We start from the raw sequence: 24,434 nt of genomic DNA on the forward strand, positions 1-24,434 counted from the left end.
AGAATCAGGAAAAGGGGTGGCACTTCACATCCTTAATTCTGAGTTCAGTAGTCTCAGTGGTGCCTAGCAAGGGACAATGGGCACAAGCTGGAATACAGGAAGTTCCATCAGAACATGAGGAAAAAATGTCTTTACTTTGAGGGTGACAGAGTATTAGAACAGGCTGCCCAGAGGGGTTGTGGAGTTTTTTTCTCTGGAGATACTTAAAACCCACCTGGATACATCCAGATGAACCTGCTTTAGCAGAGGGATTGTACTATATGATCTACAGAGATCCTTCCAATCCCTACCATTCTGTGATTCACCTCTCAGTGCTAAATGTCTCACAAAGGTTCTGTGTCCTTTCAGGTTTTCACAGGGAACAGCAATGCTGACAGTGTCGTTCATCACAAATTTCTGCACTCGGTGAAAGCCCGCTTCTTGCGCTTCGTCCCTCTCAAGTGGAATCTCAGTGGGAGGATAGGACTGAGAGTTGAGGTCTTCGGCTGCTCCTATAGTAAGTGAATACTCACATTTTCTCAACAAGCTTTTGTTTGGTACTGTCAGTGCTGTGGGAGGGGTCCAGCGCAGGTTTTATGAGTTAAAATATATTGTGAAATACATAGCCATAATTTATTTTTTCAGTAGTTGTTTACCCTTCTGCTTGGGGATGTGCTGGCTCATCCACATGAGCTGGTGAAGTTTTCTAAGCTCACTACAGGATGATTTTCTGCTTACCAATTGCAAGGCAGCCAGATGCTGCCAAGCATCCCACCCTCATGGAGGGCACAGAGCAACTGGGAATTTTTCAGCGCTTTATTTAGGAAAGCTACAGCTTTTTTTCTTAATTAGTTTGGGTTTGTTTAAAAAACAACTCAACTAGTTGTTGAGGAAAGTGCCACAGTTTGAGCAGCTAGTATTTCAATTTGAGGTTGATGACTCTAACTCCAGAAAGCTGAGAAGTCATCTGCTGCTTTGTCTGGGTTTTTTTGTTTTGTTTTTTCTTTTGGTTTGGTTTTTTTAATGGATTTTTTCTTTGGCAATCATCATCATCATAACATGTGGTGATTATCTTCTAAGATACGGTCAGTGGCACTTTGTCACATGGGCTTTAGAGCAGCCTACAAATGTTATTGCCTTGGGACGTTACAGCTTTATCTTGATGTACGGCTGCATGTGTAAGACCTATTATTGTGGAAGAGTGTTTAAAGAAAGAGGACCATTGTTGCTTCCAGGAACAAAACAAATACAAGCCCGCAAATGAGAAAACACAAGTCTAATATTTGTTTCTCAGGGAGCTGTGCATTTGTTTCTGAAATGATCATGTGTGACTTGAGACACTGCTGGAGAGGTGAGATTTTGCTGGGAAGAGTTCAGGAGATTAGCAGCATTTTACCAGTAAATTTAATGTGGAATGGCACAAGTTGACATCAAATGACACTACCATACCTGTACATTGCTGCATTTAGATTAGATCCTTATCTGTTCCTGCTACGTGCAGAAAAGGTTTGTAAGGTAAAAAGTGGAAAATCCCCCATTTGGGCGACTTCTTAAATCTATCTGTGCAGTGAAAGTGAAGAGTCATAAATCTTTTTATTCACATGACCCCGTTGAACAGACACACAACTTCAGGACTCTTCAGTGTCCTCATCACTACACTCAGGTGTTAGGACTGATTCACATGATTCACAGGAAGATACTTGTTCTGATCTGTATGTGGGTCAGTGTGTTAATGTAGAAGCTCAATTCAGCTTTTTTTCAGTGCTGTTTCTCCACCTACTTACAGCTCATATACTGTAGACTATCATCCACTTAAGGCATGCCATCTTTTCAAAGAGCTTTCTTCTGTTGCTGGTGGCCAAACCTCTGCAGTGAAGATTGCAGTCCAGATAGATGTGCAACAAATAGAACTGGAAATAAAGGCTGAAACTGTTGTAGCTGAATGTGTTTTGGTGCTACTTCATGTGAAATACCACATAGGCATTACTTTCATGTCACTGTTGCATCTGCTATGATATGAAGAAGACTTCAGAGTGACTTGCAGGTTGACTTTCCTTGTGCTGTTATCATCTAAGTCTTTGCCTTTGTCCTGTACCCTGAAGTTATAGGAAATAAAAATGTTTGTGTAGGATCAAGGCGTGAGCTAGAAGCACATAAAAAAAGAAATAAATGGATTCATAAAAGTTTTACTGTGTGTTGAAATATTAATTCAGTTTTTATAAATTTGCCATTCAAATTTCTCTCTGGCAAATTGCATGTGTGTCCTGCTTTGGGCTAGGGTAGAGCTAAATCTCTGTCTTGTAATTTTACTTTCAGCTTTCTAAGTAACTGCACTAGCTGAAATTAACAGCCAGTTTTTCAGTCTCTGCTTCTAGGGCTGGTAACACTCGATGTTTATAGTTAAGGCTGCAGAAAGGTATGGAGAACCAAGCCTACTGTTCAGGCCTGAGGTACATCTTATGTTCTGTAAAGAGAAAAGGAATAAAGAGGTCACACCTGCAACCCTCCTTGAAGGAGGAGCAGACAAGATAAATGACCAAAATTGACAAGAGTATTCCATCTCCTATGCATCATACTTGGTGTAAATTTGAAGGATCACGAGGGTCAAACCCCTACACCTTCCTTTGCTCTTCTTCGCCTTTCTTTGCCTGTCCCTGTTTGCTTCAGCAACCTGGGAGGATTCTGTCTGTTCATCTGCTTGTGGTCCTGATCCATGCCAGCCTGAATCTGTGTGTTCCTGCCTACAGCTTCAGACTGCTGCTGACTCCAGCCTGGACTTTCCCAGGGCTGCCCTGCAGCCTTGGTGGTGACATGAGCAGTAATGGGGCGAAGGAGGGAGGAACATGGTATAATTTTCCTATATATTTTTAAATATTCAATAATTTTTCCTTTCTATCATTACTGTTGAATTAAAGCTGTATAGTTTAGTTTCCAGCCCATAAGTCTCTCTCCTTTCTTTATCAGGGAGGGGATTAATGCAGAGCATCTGTTATTCGGTTAATTGCTGGGCCAGTGTTTAACCATGACACTGTGCCAAGCAATACCTCTCTACAAGCTTTGCTTATGTAGTTTCATAGTCTTGTCTACTCCTAACCCAGGTGCTCCAGCACTGTACGAAAGTTGTATGATCATTTATAAAACATCTTTACTGTTATACTGCCAGAATATCTCCAGCAGATCTGCCGCTGGTATACACCCACATAACTATATTTTGTAATTTGACAGCATGCAGAATTATCCACCATGTTAAATTATGACACAATAAATATATTAATAATTTTAAAAGCGTTTAAAATAATGGCAAAAGAAATCAATGGAGACACAGCTAGGGAAACCAGGAAGGAAACAGAGACAGAAGAACAAATGGCCCAAATATGCACCAGCTCTAGAAGATGACCCTTTGTGCAAGTATTTGTGTGTATATGAAGAAGGGATGTGAAGGTGGGAGTAACAGCATCATTACAATCATGTACAAGTACCAAAGTCCTCAGCTGAGCTAAATTAATCTATGAGAATTCCCAGCTGAACCAAATCTGTTTTTGCTCTTGGAATGGTTTAAAAGCTCCTATGAGTAAACAAACGTAGAGTGTTTGATCTTAAGTCCACTGAAGTTGAGGAAAGGATTTCCATCCGCATTTTAACTTTAGATCCAGTCCTGATGTAGATCTGTGGTCAACATGGATGAACCAAATCCTGTACAAATGTATATACGTGACTGTGGGGTCATTTCTACCTCTTAGCCTACTTGAAGAAGCAGGCTGAAATGCAGATAATGCTGGATATCTGACCATGCGTTCCACCTTTCAAGCAAATGCTGTCCCCAGAGCATGGCACCTGGTCTGAAAACAGTTGCTTTGTTTATTGATATCTGGGGCAGAAAACTGTGGAAGTAAATGTTTCATTTACAGGCAAGCTGGAGGTCCTTTTTGTCTGAGTGGCAGCATTCGTTGGCTGGCTGAAGTGCAAAGTTGAGGACACTGACAGCTTGGGCCATCTGAATGTCATGTGCTGCTGCACATCTGTTAAAACCCAGGGACTACTGCCAAGCGTACAGCTGAGCGCCTCACTGTGATACACCAGGGTGTGCAAAATCTCCTGTGGTTCCTTGGATGGTCTCTGCTCACATCATCTCCTTTTAAATCTTGCATATTTGAGCAGAAGATGACAGCTGTGGGAGAGTTTTGCAGCTTCTCTGCTGCATAAGCACTTTTGTGATGGCAGTGTTAGGTGAACGTGACGTTTCTGTGCCAGCACGAGGCTCTGACCTCTCCTGTTTGGAGAACGACTGTTCCTGTGCAGCACTGTTTGCTGAAGACATCCCAGGAACACAGTCTTGTGCAAACTTTTGTCAAATTCAGCTTTCAGTAGGAGAAATGTGGAAGGCAGTGGGTCTTTGTAGGTCACCCAACTCTCTGCCAGGGCACCATAACATCAAATATTGAAGAATCATATTGGAGACTGACTGCGCGATGTGTAGCGGATGCTAAAGGAGCTAATTTTAACATGTGGCTGCACACTGCTGAGGAATGGCACTCACTGCTATTTATTATTCCTGCTAGAAATAGTTTGCTCTGAATTTATTCCCAAAACTTCTCTGTCAAGTGAGATAATTTTTTTTTTCCCTAATAGACAGCAAGTTGAAATTATTTCTTTGGAACACAAAAACACGCTTTTAAGAGCAAAGCTGTTTCAGACACCTGAGTGTGCTTGACCCTATCTCATGCAGACTGAATTTCTGTGCAACAAAGCACTCAAGGCCACCAGATCTGCCAGAATTCACAGATGATATGTGCTAATTGCTAATTGATGTTTACTTTCTTACACAGAAAGTATTTATTTAAATGAAAATTAAGTACATTTATTTGAAACTTCTGTAAAGATTCCAAAGATTCCATCTCACATCCTCAAAGTAGGTTCTGAAATAGGAATAAGATGGTCTTGATCTGAAAAAAAAAAAGTTGATATTTCCTGTTCAGAAAAGGATTTATGATGAATTGAATGGAAATTTTCATGCAGAGGTATCTGCAAGCTCTCACTGTCCCTTTGCAGCAGGGACTTCAGAAGCAGAGCGATTTTAACAGATAACCAGAGCTGCCACAGAGGATGAATTCAGACAAATGGCAAACCAATTACTTTGGATGCTGGGGGCGGTGAGGGGGGAACAGATATGTCTTTATACTTTGGAAAAGTCTTGTTAGCTTAGCACAGGAAAAAAATCTGCTGACACAATTGCTTTTATAGGATAAGATTTATAGCTGCATTGAAGATGCTGATCATATTCTATAACTGGTTAACAGCCCAAAATGCATCAGCAGAATTGAGTGTATGTGCAGTTAACAGGCTGGGAAACCACAGGAGAAACAATGACAGGGTATCTACTGCTTTTGAGAGCTGAGTTCTTCGTTCACAGTTCAGGACTCCAGTTTCTCATCTTTTGCTGTCATTGCTCCAGGAAAAATGATCTGATATTTTGCTTTTTGGTTAGATTATATTTTTACTGGATCTTTTTTTTACTCTTTTTTTTTTTCTTACCTTCCTCCATTCTCTCCTTGGTCTTCCTGTGGGATAGAAAAGAACACATAGGAGAGAACCACCTAATATCTGATGGTCATTGACCAGTCAGCAAGTGTGCAAGCAGCTGCATAAGATAATTACTCAAATGATTGCTTACCAAGAGGCAGACATAGATTTGTGATGGGGATAAAGTTGCATAGCAGAACAGTCACTTTGGAATTGCTCATGCAAATTCATCCCTTGGATTGCATGTCGGAGAAGGGGCATGGGGAGAGAAGTCAGATGGCTGTAGATCTGCTCAAGCCAGTAAGGCATGACTGGCCAGGAGGGACATCTGTTGAGACCAGGAGCAGTCCTCCTCCCTCCTGCAGGGACTTAAAGCTTCTGTTCATTTATCCAAGACCAAAAGTTTGTCTCAAACTGCAACTGTTACTAGAGAATGTTTTTGTATTTAAGAATAACCTTGTCAAGTAAGTGTGTACTTTTTCCAAAATCACTAGGAGCACCATTCTTTGTAAGCATGAATGGACATCCCCTCTGCTGCCAGGAGCAGGTTGCTCCGTACACTCACATTGCTCCCAGCCTGGCTCCTCTCAGTGTAGCTGGTCCCACAGGTTAAGCCCTGTGTTCATGTGCTCCCTTTTTAAAATAACTCAGCTTTTAAAATTATTATTAACCTGGTAATCCCCTTTCAATTGCCTCTGTTTCCACACAGCCCAAAGTAACTTCAATGTCTGGATGTTTGGGAAAGGAAATTCAAATGGAATGAGGTAGCTAGCACCCTTGGGGTCAGAACCTCTACTTAATTTCAGAAAAGTTTGATGAATTATTTCTATTTTTTGGGAACTCCTTCACCTGTGAGCAGGAATAAGTACATGTTTAGAGCAGATGCATCTGTTTGAATTGTTGGTCAGTGGAGAATAACCTGGAGAATAACAGGCATCTTTTGCCTAATCTGACTTTTGATGAGCTTTGTAGCCTTGTTGAGCACAGTAGAAAAGTACCCAGACTGAGTAAAGTCTGTCTTCAGGAAGCATAAGTACACCAGCAGTCAGTGCAGTGAAACCATGTGTTGTGTTTTAGTTTGTTATTCCTACAGGTTTTCTAAGACATTTAACATTTAAACATTTAAATTTAAACATTTAAAACATTTTAAACATTTTTTATCTTTAAACATTTTTAAATGTTTAAAACATTTAAACATTTAAAACATTTTTTATCTTTATTCTTTTGCTGCAAGTGGATTATGGACATACATGGGCTAAATAAACACTAAGCAAACAAGCAGGTTTTCTGGAGCGACTGTATTAGAATTGTGCTGTCTCTTTCAATTCCAACAGGAAGCCAACGATTTGTTGTCTTGCAAACTGCCACTAATGACTTTTGGCTGGCAGTGTTAGCATTTATTTGACATATTCCCATTTTTTTCGGGGCTGTTTATCGGCCACTGTGCTCTTCAACCAATAATTAGTGAAGCAGAACTTTTCAGAAACAGGTTTTCCTTTGTGTTATGCTCTGTAAATGTCAGTGGCAGAGCCCTTCAAGAAATTGTCTGCTATGCTGTGGCTTAGTAAAGACTTTAGAATAAGGACTGAAGTGTGAATTCAGACTGGTTGAAGGCTTGGATCTTAAAAGAAAAAAGGGTGGCTATTATGGCAACGTTGAATCAGCACTGTCTTGCAGTATGTTTGGTTTTTAAAGCTAGGAGGAAAATCAACTTTACTGCAAATGCACTGGAAATCAAAGACTAACTTGTTTATAAGCTAGTTTCTAATTTTTGTCTGTTAAGATGAAACCATTTTTATTATACTCTTGCAATTTAATTTAAACAAATTGTAGCATTTAATGTAGCTAGGGGATATTCATAAGAACTAAAGTATGAATTTATTTCCCTTTAGAGAAATTGGCAATCAAGGTGTCAATAGAGAAAAAACAGTAATTTGGAAGGAGCTGTCGCTAAACACGTAATTCAGAAGTAAAAGACAGCAAAAGCAGATGGTGGGAATACTTCTCTATTCATTATACTTTCTAAACTAGTAACCATTCCATGTATGATGCTAAACAACATCTTACAATTCTGACACCACAGATAAGAAGTTGGTCTTAGTGTATTCTGGCGTGAATTTTTCACAGGGTTGAATGTCTTTATAGTTTTATTCTCGTAAGAAAGAACCAGTTGCCTTCTGATTTGAAATTGAATCAGTTTTGCAGTGACAGAACTTTGCATCAAATTTAAATTTTGAGATCTCTGCATGTTTGCAAGTGTGCCATCAAACTGCTGTACAAACTCGTACTGACCTGCAAAACTTACCAGTGGTTGTTTCCATGGTAGCAAATCATTAACAGCTTATAATTTTTTTTAATTGCAAACCTCTTTAAATCTTGGTCCATTTTAAAAAAGAGAAAACAAGAATACTACCCCTATTATTTCTGTTTTTAAAGAGAACCAAATTAACCCAACACTAAAGCTCAGAAGTATAGAACTCTCGAGGGAGCTTAGATGACTTAAATCACCAGCTTTAATCACAATGCAGTTGCTGACCTGGAAGTCTTGATTGTTTTGCATGTGGACCTTTCAGTTATTTTTCAAAAGAAAATGGAAAATTGATAGCTTTGTAGTATCATTAAAACGTGTTTTGGGAACAAAGATAGTTTATGCTCTTTCTTCTTCATTACTATGAAGTTATTCTTTGTTATTGTGTATATCCCAGTAGTCATGTAGCTTAGTAAACAATTGTTTGAATTTCTCATTGTCTGTTGTTCTTTATTTTTAATATTTTTCTTAACAGCAGGAAATCAAAATTGACAGATTTATTATTTACAAATAAGTATCTTACCTGTAATTTGTACCAAGTTGTAATTGGATAAAAATTGAAAGTGAGTCCAACTGGGGATGTCAATCACATTTTTTGAATATGCTGTATTAGTTAAAAATATGTAAAACTCCCCAGAAATGCTCTGGTTGTATATATATGTATTTAAAACAAAATATTTATTAAAAATCCTTTCTGCTTAAAACATCACTTTATAATGCAAAAAGAGTACTGCAACTGCTACTGCCAAAGGACATAGTAATTACAGCTGAAGAATTGAAAGCTTGTCTCCCCTCACAATAATTGGGTTTTAGAGGCTGGCTGAAGGGGAAATTAGATGCTTCTAATAGGGTTTTCAAAGGTGTGTAATCAGTTTAGATGCCCAGGTCCCATGAAATCCCTTCAAAAGCTTTTTGAATTGATATTTAACAGTTCCTGCCAACCTAGTCAATTTGTATGCAGAAACAATGTTGATAAATGCCCATCACAAACAAGCAACCAGCTCTCAGAAGCTAAGATGATGCTTATTTGGATGCAAAGGTGGATGCAGGCATGGCCGATACACAGGAACAGCTCAAAAGATGCTTGTGAAGCTACAAAAAGTGGAGTGAGAACTGAAGTGTTCAAAGTAATGAATAACATCCTGGGTATATTTATAAGACAAGCAAAAAATTCGGCAAGGGATGCTTAGGAGATTTGAATTGGATTGAAGGCAGCTCTTCTGTTCTAAATGTTGAGTGAGAAATCAGTCAGATGAAAGAGAGGAAGACAAATACAGAGGAGTTTCTGCTTTTATCCTACTGTTCCCTTTCCCCAGACAGAGGCAGAGGATTGAAAGATGGTGAAAGGTGGTTAACCAAATGCTGTGTACATCCTAAGGATGTATGAGAATACCTGAGTCTAAGTGATATTTGGATTCTGAAAAAATACAGTCCCTCTCCTGAAGTTTCCCCTCCTCTTCATTTTGCTGTCTCCTTTCTCTCAGAGTCAGATATTGCAGACTTCGATGGCAGAAGTTCACTCCTCTACAGATTCAATCAGAAACTTATGAGCACATTCAAAGATGTGGTTTCCTTGAAGTTCAAGAGCATGCAGGGAGATGGAGTCTTATTCCACGGGGAAGGACAGCGTGGAGACTACATTACTTTGGAACTGCAGAAAGGGAAGCTTTCCTTGCACATCAATCTGGGTAAGGTTACTTAGGATTTTTGGTTCATGTACTATTGTAACAAGGATTGTTTTGGTTTGTTTATATAAATCTATTGCTTATATTAGGCAGTATTTAGAAACTCAGGCTGAGAACAACGTAGCATACTCTGTGCCTCAGCTCACAGCTTAAATACTAGTCAAAAAAAGGTAGGAGGGAAAGCAAATGATAATAACTTGTCTGATATCATGGAGGACATGATAGCTGAGCCAAAGAGAGACTTTGGCTCTTTTAACTAGTGCCAACCAAGGGTGAACTGCTCAATGACTACTGTCAAAATTTTTACTTTGGTTGATGATGCTTTCACGTGCTAAAAAAAAAAAAAAAAAAAGTTTATTCTTCCTCCTCCTATTTTAATTTGTATTATTTTTAAGGACAGCGTTCCCATGAAGTTTGGCTTGGAGTGCAAAAGATTTAGTTTGTAATTGTGTCTTATTTTTCCATTCTGTGATCAGAAGTGATCTGAGAATACAGAATTCAAATGAAAACATCCTTGTCAAAACATTATGCTTTGTTTCTGGAGATGGCTTCAGTCGAAAACTGAATACTTGGAAGGCCATCACTATGTGATTACATTGGATCAGAGGAACAAGTGAAAGGCTGGCTTATTTTCTTTCAAGGATACCTGCTTTTTTCCTGGTGAATACACTAAAGCTCTTTGATAATGGCAGGAGCTACTTTAGCAGGAATGACCATACCCCATTTCCCAGCCTTATTACAAAATCTTCATTAGCTTTATCTGTGGGGGAACCCTAATACTGGCCTCATCAGTCCTGTATGACTCACATTTCTCCTACTGAGGGGTTTGAGTCGGACAGAAGTTTCCATGCCTGTGTTTCGCCATTTTGGTCAGCACAGGAGCTACACTTAGTCTATATGGGTATTGAACTTGACCTGAAAGCCCTGGTAGTCCATCCAGCTGGAAAGCTGAAACAAAACTCCTCTCTCTGTTAACCACAGGAGGGTGTGGGCAAGGAGGGGAAGGAATTCTGGTCCAGTTTTTTACTGCCATTCTCAATCTTAGTAACTTTGTCAAATAAAGTAACAGGAGCATTTGCAGTACATGGACATGTTCTTAGGTTGCCAAAGCTGGTTTTAGTAAAAGTGAGAGATGTAGCACCTATTAATGGACAGTGTAAGCAGGGGTAGATCTCATACTAGCAGCTCCAGGGCACTTCAACAAATGTGTCTAAAGCAAATAAATCAGGCAACAGTGTGGTATCTATTTCAGTACCCTGTTTATGAGATGAGGAGTTAAAAGAAATCAAAAACTACTGGGAGCAAACTGGAGGTACTAAGACAGAATTTGTAGATAATTCCTTATGCATTTCCACATTTCTTCTGTGTTTGTTTTAAACGTCAGTAACAATTTTCCACAACTCATGGATTAAATTTCTACATAAGCTCATTAATTGTTTTAGTCTCCAACTAATGTTTTCTTTATTTATTTCTTTCTAGTTAGTTCATCAAAGAGTAAAAATCAGTGCAGCATTTTTCTAATTTGTTATTTGGATGTTACTTGGGACCAAGTAACTGAGTCGCTGAGTGTAGGATTCTTTGACACCCTTGATTTGTCCTCCTCTTCCATACTAGGATTATAATAGTTAAATATATTATGCTACTTCTTCCAGAGGAAAAGCCGGTGTGAATACATAGTCTGGGAATAAGGGTTGGTTTTCTTTCCTTCACCATTAGCCATTTCAAATCCTCTGTGTGCTTTCATATGTCAGAGGTAAGGATTTTGATGTCTGCTCTTGCATGTTTCCCGGAGAGTTTTGGATCATGTATTGTCTCCATTCTACTGGGATGTAAAAAGACACTCTCTCAATGAAAGGTTCTGAAGTGTTTGGACTTGTAGCCAGCTGGAAAACAGAAGAGTGCACTGGGGTTTAGGTCCTGAATAGTTTTATGCCTCTTGATGTTAGAGATCTAGGCTAGGTCTAAGAATCCTTCTGAGATGAAGGAGACACTTATATTCCTGTTGTTTTACTGGCTTGTAGCCTTTTTCCTCTTAAAATGGACAGGTGAAGTTTTCTTGTTAAAATGCAAAAAGCAAAAAGTTGAAACTGAAATGTCAAGAGTGGTCTTTAATGTAAATAGATAGGAGACATTGGTGAAGCCTGAAGGGAGCTCTTAAAACACCAGAGCCTCGACTGCAAAGAAGAACAAAGGGCACAAGCAGAGTGGCATTTCCCTGGGAGCTGCACTGTCTGTGTGCAGCATCAGGAAAAATATCCTGGTTTATTGTGAGGGCTTCAGAGAGAAAAAAGTGTGTGTGGATGCATGTGCACATACATCCACAGATTCTTTATTGCTCTTCCTGATATAAGGCAAGCTTTGTAAAGGTCTTATTTCTGATGGGCAGAACTCCAGTGTACATCTATCAGCATTGCTTCGTCCTCTCCTTGAGCCCTTAAGGTTTTGTTAAGGGCCTGGAGGTAATTGGTGTCTTCTGCCTTTCTTTGTCCTTCCAGGGGATTCCAACCTACACTTCAGTAACAGCCACATGTCTGTCACCCTTGGCAGCCTCCTGGATGACCAGCACTGGCACTCAGTTCTCATAGAGCGCTTCAACAAGCAAGTGAATTTCACAGTAGACAAGCACACCCAGCATTTCCGAACAAAGGGAGATTCAGATCACTTGGATATTGATTATGAGGTGTGTGAAGCCCTTTACGTTATAACATAGAAGAAGAGACTGAACTGGTATAAAATAAATGTGATAGAAAACAGTTATCCTGCGAGCTGTTTCTTTCCAGCAAAGATTATTATTTAATATTTCCTTCTCAGAGGGCACCTATGTGTATGATAGTCTCTGAAAAGTACCAGTCTCTGGGCAAACATGCATTGGACTATGCTTACACTTCAAAGTACAGCAATCTTTGAGCCAAACTAAAGGAAATTGCCAGGGTTCTGGTCAGATCTTCAGGGGGCAGCCATAGTAAGGAGAGGTGCTGTGTCATCATCTCCAATATGATTTTAATGGGATCATTGCACTCCATCCCTGCACCTGATTTGCATGTCCGTGGGGATACCACCTCTGAGTTGTGCCTCTCTCTACCCATCGTTTTCTCAGATTACATCTCTCCACAGAGATGAGCAGGTAAAGACCATTGTCTTTCCCCTAGGAATGGGAGACCTTGAGCATGATTGTCAGGACAGCTAGCTCTGACCCAGGTCCGTTCACATCTGGAGTTGTGATACAGAGGATCCCAGTCTAGGGAGCCAGAGCAGCTCAGCCAAAGAAGGACAGCATAAACCCAAATCCACTGTGCTCCCTGTGATGAGGCCACCCTGTGGCAGAGTCCATTTTACATTGGTCCAGCAGTTCATTGCTTCTGGCTGATGGCTGGTAAAAAATACCTTATAAACTTTTTATATAATCATATGTACATGCCAGACAGCTTCTCATCTGTTCCTCTCACTGATGCACACTTGTGTGCAAATTACCCATGTTCATTGTTATCCCTATAGGCTTGTCTACTGAGTCTTGTTAGCCCACAAGGCACAGGGTCATGGTTACACAGTCAGAGCCATCACTCTGTCTGGATGTGTTGAGGTGTCATGGTTCACGGCTTAAGAGACCACAAGTTTCCCCTGTGCACTTTGGATTAATTCTTCTGGAAAGGATCAATTCCCAGCACACCTGGGGGACAAAAGCACACAGCAGTGTGCTGGTGCCTGATCTCTGTGTTATGTAGCAGCTGAAATTCCCTTCTTTGCATTTCACAAAGTAGGGTGGAGAGAGGTGGTACCTGTCCCCTGGCACTGCTGTACCAAATCATGAGCTCATTTAGTAGGGACAACACATTTCAGCAGTGAGATTCTGCAACAGCTTTAGGCTGAACTAGCAAGGGACAAAATTGTAACTAATTTTAAGATAGAGCTACGAAAAGCCAAACAATTGCCTCACCAGCTTTCCTAATTTAAAAGTAATAAAATTCCTTGCTTTCTGCTACAAGAAATGTCCTGATTAGGGAAAATTCAGTCTCTGTTGTAATTTGCTGATCATTTTTTCCAGATGTTCCAAAACAGGGAGCATGGTAGAGATGCTGGTGACTTCTATTGCATTTGGTCCTGTCCCCTGCTTAGTTTTTCACACAATGTGTTTTCTTTCCATTTGTGTTGAGACAATCTTTTAATTTAATATTGCAACACTACAGTCCACTGAAAGCTTATCTCAGCACACTTTAGGGATTAAAGGCCTTACTAAGGGTAATAAAACCATTAATTTCATAATTAAAATTATTACAAATCACAAAGAAAGTCTTTTTCTTAATAATACAGTGGTATAATCGATATTGATTTTTCTTCTGGTTTTGAAATCCTGTACAGAGTCACTAAGCAGGAGACCTAAAGAAAAGACAACTTAAGGAGAAAAAGTCTGGTGTTTTAAGGATCACAGGAGAAAAGCATTGCTACCACCTAAGCCCTCATGTCAATAACAAACCGTCAAGTGAAAGTAAAAGTAGCAGTCTGTTCACAATTCGTTTCTCTGAAGTGATCAATTAATGCAACTGAGTTGCAAGTTCATTAAGGACTTACATCCAAAGAAGTGCTCTCAAGGTTATTGAGGAAGGTTTCATTTGCTTATGTATCCCAGCTTGATAGGTGGAGTGGCGTGAAAAATAGACTCCAAATTTCCCTTTATTTCGGTGGCAATGAGCCGAGGCAACCCCTTAGGGTTTGTGACAGAGAAGTGAGGCTGAGGAGGTTCTGTCAGCGTCTCAGCGGTGCGGCACAGCCGCGCGTGCCCTTGCTGCAGTGGATGCAACAGGACTGCAGCACAGCTCCCCGTGTGCTGGAAGCACTGTGAAGTCTGGTGGCTGCAGGGTCCTCACCTCCATTATGTGACTCCCAGTGCTGGCTGTGATGGGATAAATGGCTAAAATCCCAGCATTACCACCAGTATGACTTTGCCAAAAAGGCCAGTGAAGGTAACTAGAAATGATCTGAAAAGATGAAAAATAGGGTTTTCAGAAGTTTTTTTTGGGTAGTGGGGTTTGATTTTTGTTGTTTTTCTGTTGGTGGGGTTTGTTTGTTTGTTTGTGGGGTTTTTTTTCTGTTTGTTGTTTTGTGTTGTTTTCCCCTTAGGATTCTACAGTAAGTGTGCTCCAAGGATTTTGAACTTTTTATTTTCTTAGGCTCTTAGAACTTTCATCACTCCAGATAAGCAATGAGTTGTAACCTGCACAATTCTAACATCTTTTGATACTTAGACAACGACACAGCAGAAGCTTTGTTTAGATGTCTAACCTGCAGAACTTCTCCATTACATTGCTCATTCTCAAGTACCATGTGAAGTATTGTGAAGACCAAACCAAACCTCACCAAAATATAGGGAAAATGACTGCAGGGTGCAAATGGGGTAGTTTATGTGTGATACTACCCTCCACTGCCTGAAACCAGAACTTTTCAGGTGGATAGGGATTGACTCCAGCTTGGAGGAAAACCCAGGGCTCTGTGGGCAGGACACTGGGGCTCTGCTCTCTTGTTTTCAGGGTGATAACTAAATACTGTTCTTATTCTCTCCAAAAGCTCAGTTTCGGAGGGATTCCTGTCCCAGGAAAACCAGGAACCTTTCAGAGGAAAAACTTCCATGGGTGCATTGAAAACCTTTATTACAACGGAGTCAATGTAATTGACCTGGCAAAAAGGCGCAAACCTCAGATCTATACCGTGGTAAGAGACAACAATGAATGCTTTCCTTCTTTGCTTCCATGCTGGTGGTGCTGCCAGCTGCATTGCATGAGGAGTTCAGATTGAGATAGCTCTGAGTATAATTAGCTTGTTAAAGTGATACTGCTGAGGCTAACACCAGCCAGCACTGACTTCTGTGATGAGAGTCACTGAAAAACACATGTAGAAATGAATAGATTACTCTGACTTTCCAGGTGTATTAGAATTTGTTTGGAGAAACTTTTTACTTCTTTGTCCAAGATTAAAATGTGTCTTTTTGGTGGCATGATAGAAGTCAGAGAGACTTTTTTTTTTTCCTTAGTTAACTTAGATAAAATCTTACTTTCTATACCATTCCTCATCACTGTTGCAGAGTGCAGTAATAGCAAAAAATATTCTTCTATTTGAGTTGGTGTTATAGAAGAGAATATATGTTTTTATTATTGGAAACATTTTTTCTTCTTGCTGCTCCTTAAATTCTGTGTATTGTCAGTTCTGAGAACACCTGACCTGGTACTAGTGTCTCTAAATGCGGGATGGTACAGGTAAAGCAAAAAAAAAAAAAATTATTTACCCAACCTGCTAACATAAAACATTATTCATACCTAGTAATGTCCAAAATTACAGGTATATTTAAATACATCACAAATAAAATCTGGAACATTTTATTTTGTAAGGAGAGGAAGCAGCACATGCCCATGTAGCCCTGACAAACTAAGTAAATTCTTTGGTTAGCTTATGTCTTAGTCCTGCACTATGCTTTGATATCTGCCTTTTGGATAATACTGTGGCTTTGGAGAACATGGAGGTGACATTTTCTAGTTTGTATGAATGTGTATAAACAGGCTGAAGCTACAACAAAGCAAACAAGACGACTGCACAAATTCCTTCCTTCCTCACTTTACCTGCCTAGGGCAAGGCTGGATACACAGGAAAAGGCAAAATCGAAAGGTGATGGGTGAGAAATCCTATGTTGTGTTGCTGGCAGTCAAGACTGCCTCCAGGATGCTCCCCTAGCCTGGGACTGAGAGACTTTGCTTTAATAACCTCAAGTTTGATTGCTCTGATTTAGGACTCTGAGGCACAAATCTTATGAACTGTGTTAAATTGCTCTTCCCTCAGCTTATCTTCTAAGGGGAAGAAAGATCCTTGATCTGCTTCTTAGGTAATTAAACAGCTGGTTGTTTTGCCAGCTGGGTAATAGCAAGGCCTCCTGAAGGAGAAAGGAAAAACTTTGTAATGTACCTTTTCTCTAAAGGTTATTGTCTGGGTATAATGCAGTCCCAGACAATGAAGCTTTTATTATCACAATTCTTAATGCAGCCACTGCTAGATCGAAGGTCTAGGAATTCTGCTCTGTCAGTTTAAGGTAGAGAGAATGTGCCCCTATCCTTCAGTCTCCATCACAGAAGTGACGATTCTAACACAGCAGCTTTCAAAAGCTGGCTGCTCTACTGCATTTTGCAAGATTTATGAGCTGCTATGGACTGTACCTGTGACACTTGTGTATGCAAAGTGCATTAAAAGGCTGCCACACTCATAGCGCCTCAATCTTAAATAAACATCTTTCTGTAGGAAAAAGTCCCCCAAAGTCTGATGTTTTTCAGTGTCCTCTCTGTCACAGCTATGTGTCTTCTCTAGCAACTCTCAGTCACTTCCACCACAGGCTGATCTCCTTCTCCCATCTTCCTGCTCTTCCCCACTTCTTAGCAACTTACTCAAATCAAAATAACTTGTTCATGCTAAATGCAGCCCTTTGCCTGCCAGACTTCCCTTGCACTAAGTGCTTTTACTCAAAGCTGCTCTGCTTTGTGTCTTGGTAGTTGCTAAGGTTGCCTGGAGAGGAAATGCAATGAAAGGAACAGCACAGACGAGTAATTGAAGCAGGGACTTGGAATCACATTTTTTCCAACAAATTCTTGTGTTCCGTCCCCCCAAGCTGGAGATCACCAGGGCTGGTTCTGCGTTGTTAGTTCTAAACACTCCTTTGTCTCCTAACAAAAGATATTTGAGGACAAACTGGCCAGGTTGGGATTAGGAAGCCATTGATGCTCAGTGACACTGACTTTAGCCTCCAAAACAGAAGTAGACTTCCAACACTCAGTTGGAAGCTGCTTCATTCTCTGTGGCTTTGTGAATGTTTTCACAGTGACCCAAACCTGTGCATTTTCCTACCCATCAGCCTTAGCTTTTTTATTTTGACATCTTTCACATGAGCTGTAGAATGATACATCAGCTTTGGAGGTATAGATTTCCTCTTATGAAGTAGTTCCTCATCCATATAAGTAATGGTCCTAAATCAGCTGCATTTAAAGTCAGAGGAAGAGACTACAAGTTGTCAATAATACAGTATTGTACTATGTATTGTGCTCTTGGGTGGTGGCTATGATTATCATTCCACCTATTCTTTACTATAACTTATTTGTAGATGTCAGACTTGCAATAAATCCCCTTGAGAAAACATCTCAAGATAACAAGGCGTCCTGTCTCTTTGAACTGGAACTTGCCTTCAGAATTCAATTTTTATTTTGCCTGATACTTAACCTCTTTATGTAGAAGCCCTGTCTATTTGGACAGGCTATCTGTCTTCTCTCTGTGATTTCTTATTGTTTTTTCTTGTGTGGGGTTTTTTTTTTGTGGTTTGTTTTTTTTTTTTTTTCTTCTCTTCCAGATCATTGCGTGTGGTGAAATTATAGAGGATCTTTTATTTTCTCTCTGAAGCAATTACTGGCTTTAATTGTGAGACGTTATGAGAAGTCAAATTTCTGTAATTACCACTGTCATGGTCACAGGGCTGGACCCTTGGGAAACCTCTGCAAATAATAATCTAAAGATCTGCCCTATTTACTAGCTGTCTTCTCAGCACAAAGCAAGTGCAAACTGCCCATTATGACAAATTGTTCAGCAGTTACTTGTACTTCCAGGCCATGTAACTAGGGGCAGGAAAATACAGTGGTAGGAACTAAATTTACAAGGAGAATGGGAATGGTCCTTTGCAGAAGGATATTTGACCTATTAATACGTGAAGTCTTCTTTACAGGATTTTGTGCTTAAGTGTCTTGTGTCTCCCTTATCAGGAAAGACTGAGGGAGCTGGGTCTCTTCAGCTTGGAGGAGAATGAGGGGTGATCTCAACAATGTTTATAAATATATAAGGGGCAAGTGCCAGTAGGATGGAGTCAAGCTTTTCTCAGGGGTGGGTGATTAGCAACAGGACAAGGGCCAGTGGTTAGAAACTGGAGAATAAGAGCTTCTGTATAAATATAAGAAATAATTTTTTCACTGTGAGGGTGATAGAGCAGTGGAACAGGCTGCCCAGGGAGGTTGTGGAGTCTCCTTCCCTGGAGACATTCAAAGGCCACCTGGATGCATTCCTGTGTGACCTGCTAGAGGTGATCCTCATTTGGCAGGGGGGGTTGGACTAGATGATCTTTCGAGGTCTTTTTCAACCCCTAACTTTCTATGATTTTGTGATTCTATGATTCTGTGTAGATGCAGGAGGATATGAGACAAGTTCTAGGAAGAGAAATCCATTGAGAATTACTAAATACATCTGGCTGAGGGAATAGTTTCAAGAAAAATAGCTACAGCGTCCTCAAAGGTAGCTGTCCTGGCTACCAGTGTTATTGTTAGATCCAGGTTGCACCTTCAGGAACTGCTGTAATGTGACCTGTGGCCAGGGTCTTGAGATTTTTTTTGAGCATACTGATTTGTGATTCCAAAACCAGTAGCTATCTGATTGAAGAAGAGAAATTAAAAGGCTCTGAAAAGATGCAGTGTTTGATCTTCTTAGTGCTTCACCCTATGTACACACTGAAATCAAGTAAAACCCTGTCCCCCTTTCCCTTCCCTTGGCTCATAGGACTTTAAGTTGTATTTTTATTGAGCAGAAAAAAAATCTCCACTGACTTGAGAGGAGTGCAGGATATTTGTAACAAAGAAGTTGTCAGCCCTCAGACATGCTTGAATTTTCACATCAGTCTGCCATGCTGAATCTGGGAGTGACAATTCAGCATAGCAAGGGATGTAATGACAGGTGAATGCATGACTGCAGTGCCTCAGGGAAATAACCGATTGCCAGCATCAAAGAGCAAGGAAAGACACTTAGTGACAGGAGAATGTAAACTAATAATTCATTCTCTTTGTAGAGAATCCAAACATGCTAGTTTATTAAATTGATTTGAGATACCTTCATCTTGAGAAGAATTCACTTGTCTACGCGTGTCTCATTCTACCAAACCGCTATTGGAGGTGTTGATATATCTGTGAATATCAGACTGGTGATTTCTGAAGGCCCCTAGTAGGGTTTGCAGAATGAGGAGATAGATACATCTTTTAATATTTTTTAAAGTTTTTATTAGTTTTTGCACTGCAATCAGACTATAGGAATCATAAATAAAAAATGTTGAAACTATTTAGTGACATTTTTCAAGAGTTCCTATGGGGTTAAGTTGAATTTATTAAAAAGAAATAAAAGAAATAAAAAGAAAAGAAAGTTTCCTCCAATTATTTGATGAAAGTATGAGTCAGACAGGCACATTAAAAAGAGAACTGAATTTGCTGTTCTTTGGATAAGGTAGATGAACTCAGATTTCAGAAATATTTGATTCCTGTAAAAATAAGTTTTCTTCTATCTTCATGTCTGCTCTGGATGTTCAGATGAGTCTCCTTCACATCCTATCTGAAATGTAGAATACTAAGAAAGTCTATATAAATAGTATTAATTTTAAGATCCCATATTATTGTTGCTGAATTGTATAACAGGATTGTTTTGAAAGAAATTGTGTGCCACCTTAATCAAGGTCTTGAAATAAGGTCTATTTAAATGACAGTTTTCCCACTGATTTCACTTGTCTTTTTCTACAATTCTGAAGACTATGAGTCTGTAAATACTTAGTTCAGCATGTAGCTGGAATAATAATATTCCTTTCCTTGGTATAACAGTTTGTTTGGGATTTCAATAGTTGTGATGACCACAAGTGAAGCAAATCTTTCAGGGAGACCATATTTTTTTTAATAAGATTTGTTGAAATATGCAGAAAAAAATGGCACATTTTTGAGAGTTATCAGCCTTCAGCAAATTACAGGCTAGAAACGATTGTTCAGAGTTTAATTTATTACATTATCTGGGTAGTCAAATTGAGTGAATAGGGTGGTTAGTACCTGCTGAGCAAAGGAGGATGTTTCAAGGCAGGAGGTGATAAAGCTGTTAGTCCCTGTAGGAGAGCAAGAGAGATGACTAATATGACTAATTATTATCTTTGGAGTTAGCAAGGAATAAGGAAAATGGGGGAGAATGCAATTTGTTTTTTACCTAAGGCTTATGTGTCTCTTTTGAAGGTTTTATTCCAGTTGCTAAGACTCTAAGAACTGCTTGGTACTGCAGTACTGGCTGCCCAGCATAAACAAAGGGGCAAGCTGACCCTCTCACAGTCCAGAGTCTGGAGCATGTGTAGTTCATCATAGCCATTTATGCTGGTGCTGTGCCACGATGCAGAGATGAATGGAATAAAAAAGAGGAAAATCTAAGAAAGAAAATAGATTTATAAAAAGCTGATAAGAATGGCTTTCTTTGCACTTTTCTACTTTAAGTTAGATTTGGCTCTGTACTACTACTATTAAGTATTAGTATTATCATTACTGTAAACTGTGAAAAAAATTGGGTTTGATTGTGCTAATTTGCCAGTTTGATCTAAGACATCTATCTTATGCACTTCTGTCAAGGTGACTTTGAAAGGATGGCTTCCTTCCTAGCTTGTTCAAAAGAGGGAAAATGTTAAGTGGTCTATATTTTTTTTTCATCCTGTGCTTTTTTTCCTTTTCCTGTCACTCTGAGGGGAATGATGTAGATTTTTTTCCAAATTAGCTCTTTGTTTGCTTCCACCTTTTGCCAGCATCTCTTTGCTATTGTATCATTTAATTAAACAATAATGTACAGCTACAAAAATGGTAAAACCCTTTGTTCTGCTTTCATCCAGTGACATAGTTAGCTTCGGAATCTGAGATAAAAAACATCCAGACATATCTAGCCAAGCATCTTTTCTGTGATTCTGTCATGGTCACAAGCCTTCAGGTTCTTGGAAGCTTTGTTTGTTCTTAAATTCTACTTAGAAACATTATATGAATGTAAAAAGTGAAGTCAGTTTAATAAACAATTAGCCTTTTATTGACAAACATGATACCAGGAGGAAGTGGAGATGAAGGAGTTCTTTATGACAGGGGTGACAACCACAAGGATATGTTAGTTGCCATGAAACATGGATCAGGAAAGCATTGCTATCATAAATTTTCCCTCAGAGAAAAAGAAACCCACCTCAGAATAGGACCTCCTATTAAAGTATGAGTCCTGCTTTTGGGATGGACTAGTTGCTCCCTTAGTGAAATAGTCCTAGCTCAAGTAACAGTATGCATCTTGGTGTTCCCTCATCCTGTTTGGACACAGTTTGCCACCAGTATGTCAGTAGACTGGTGTTATCTCACTTTGCTTTACTTTTCATTCAGCAGTTAGCAACGTCTTGATTTGAGAAGCACTTCAAATCTATGTGGCTCTCCTGACATCTGTTTTTCTCAAGATAGACAATTTAAAAATGAGATTTGAAGGGACCCTCCCCCATTCTTAAAATACAGTTGCTCAGAGCTGAAGAAAGTCTTTCATATTATCCTTTTAAAACTGCATCAGAGGTCACCTTTTTCATCTGTTGCTCTCTCTGATAATTCATCTGCAATCTCAGTCTCCAAAGCTAGAGATTGTTCTCTAGTTTCCAAGCTGGATATATTCTTGCCCATTTACTCACATTTGTATCTCAGCCAGGGATGGGGTTTTAGTCCCCTTACCTGTCATATGAAATCTTTCCTTCTAAACCTCTGCAGAAAGCAAGATATGTCTTTTATTGGGTAGTATCCATAGTGTGATTAATGAGGAAAGTAATTGCCTGGTGGATACTCTAACCCACAGGTAGAACAAGAGCACAGAAATAATAATTTCTTGTTCTTCCTGCTCAAGCTGTGCCTTTGTCCTTTGGTGGGTTAAATGTGGAGGACTTCAGTTCAGCTATCAGTGTGATTAATTTCCCAAATATATACTACTTTTGGTTATTATCCTTTGAGAGTGAGGCAGTTGTATGAGAAACTGGTCACCAAGAGTCCCAGCAGTGGTGGTGCAGCAGTCTTCTGTCTTCATTCAACAGTAGATAATAGTACATGAAGAAAGGCTGGAAAAGACTAAACTGGTTCATTAAATTTATACAGCTTTTTTAAAATCCTGCAAAAATCACTGGAAAGACTCCACTCAGTTTTAGATGAGGTTTATGGCTTCTGTGTACCCCACTATTATCCTGATGTGGCCACAGAGAACTCACTTTGCTACCTCGTTGGCACATAGAGGAAAAAATACAACAAAAACTGAATCAAGACAATGACAGGGATGGTTCTGATGGCCTCCTCCTTGGCCAAAGGTGGATCTGGCTTTGCAGCTGTGAGAAGCTGTAAGAAGCCAGGAGCTTCTCGCAGTGAGAAGCTGTAAGAAGCCAGGAGCTTCTCACAGGTGCCACCACTACGGGTCCTGCCCCACTACCAAACTGCATCACACAAACCCAACACAGTAACTGAGTTCCTCCATTCTCTTTTAATAGAAAAGGCTCTGATTCTACCTTAAAATGCTGTACTTTCACCTGCTGATTCAACATCTTGAAAAGCCACCTCTGCAACCATACCCTGCCTGGGGAAATCTGGGTGTTTTTACTCTTCTTCTTCAGACCAGTGTTATGGCAACCCATGAATAAATTGCAAATATCTCCATTGCATTTCTAGGTTCAGAAGGTTCCTCTTTTATAAGCAATAAGAACTCTTTTGGAAAGATTTCACTGCTTATTAAAAAAGTCATTAATCAGTCTGGAGACAATGGACTCGATGGAATTCTCAAATGCCACATGATAGCTGGAGTTTCCAGCATCTGGCTAGTGCTGAGTGTCTCCTGTATTTACTCTGGGGATTAGACTCTTCTTATCCCATTTCCTAGCCAATGAGCTTTTACTTTCCAGTTAAACTGCATTCAATTATAAAATCAAGTGTCTGCCAGAAGTCTTGCAGTACCCTGAAGAGTTTCAGAACTGCTGCCAATTAAAGGAAATGCTCCTGGTCAGATGGAGGTTTAGGGGGAGCTGTTTACTTTTCTGACTTAGACCTGCTGGAATAATTGGAGAATAACATTCAGGGCAAATTTAACTTTTTCTTATGGGAACTTCTCCCACCAAAGTGGATGAACATTTTTTCAAAGTAGCCATTGTATATTTTTTTTTTTAAATGTTTATGCTGTTGTCTCTAGGAAGGTAGGCAGTGTTGATCACTGTAAGTTCTTGAATGATTGTAATAAAAATGCCTTGTTAAAAAAAAAAGGCAAACACACCTCTTTTCTATCTCTCAAATGTACCTTTATTCCCATGTAAACAGAATATTGCAGCGCTGCCTTTTTGCGTTCCCACCTGCTTGTTCTTGTGGGAGGTGGGATCATTCTCTGCTTTGGGTGTAATCAATGAAGTTTCACCTGGTTAAGTGCAGGAGGAGAAGCATAAGTTCTGCCCACATGTCCCAGCATTGGATATGGGTCCAGACAGTACTTGCTGCTGCTTCTGTCCCAATGCAAGGTTTCTGTGCAGATCCCACATGTCATGAATCAGTACCTGCTGCTAATGACTAGAGAATGTTGCCAAGTTTTTCACAGGGTCAGAGCAATCCGTGACTTAAAAAAAGTGCCTGTGGTATCTCTTACACACACACCAAAAAAAAAAAATGTAGAAGGTAGTAGAAAATTTTGTAAGTTTGAGAGCAAATTTCTGTTCTGCTTCCCACCTGATTATGTTCAGGTGAGCTTGGATAAGCCTTGGAATACATCTCAAAACTCATTCTATTATGATTTATCTCTGGATATTTTTGCGCTTGCTAAATCTGGCGTGTAAAATTCTGCACCTAGCAGGGCATGGAATATGTAAATACCTTGACATATATCTGCCAAGGGTTTTAACCAGTGATAACTTGGTCTCTTTCTGACACTTTATTTATTTTCCATTTTAAAATAAAGACTAAAAAGACATTTGAAAGTGATAGGTAACAGTTCCATCAGCTGTCTAGGACTTCAGAGAGGAATTCCCCAAGCACTGTGCAACTTCCTACACATCCATCAAGTGCTGCTTATTATAATTATCCTGTAAAAGCGAGGTACCAGTTCTGATGAGAAGCAGTGCCATG

At 39.7% G+C, this 24,434-nt stretch overlaps 1 protein-coding gene across 1 annotated transcript in view; it reads left to right on the forward strand.

The window, feature by feature from the left end:
• The window catches only part of CNTNAP5 (contactin associated protein like 5), a 263,642-nt gene that overhangs the window by 114,828 nt on the left and 124,380 nt on the right, over window positions 1-24,434 (forward strand). Inside the window, exons 6-9 of the mRNA XM_030454114.1 lie at window positions 349-496; window positions 9,292-9,495; window positions 11,988-12,172; window positions 15,052-15,195. Of these exons, the coding sequence (XP_030309974.1) occupies window positions 349-496; window positions 9,292-9,495; window positions 11,988-12,172; window positions 15,052-15,195 (681 nt within the window). The remainder of the gene's footprint in view (window positions 1-348; window positions 497-9,291; window positions 9,496-11,987; window positions 12,173-15,051; window positions 15,196-24,434) is intronic.

Source organism: Calypte anna, chromosome 7 (assembly GCF_003957555.1).
Source record: "Calypte anna isolate BGI_N300 chromosome 7, bCalAnn1_v1.p, whole genome shotgun sequence".
NCBI classification, from domain to species: Eukaryota; Metazoa; Chordata; class Aves; order Apodiformes; family Trochilidae; genus Calypte; species Calypte anna.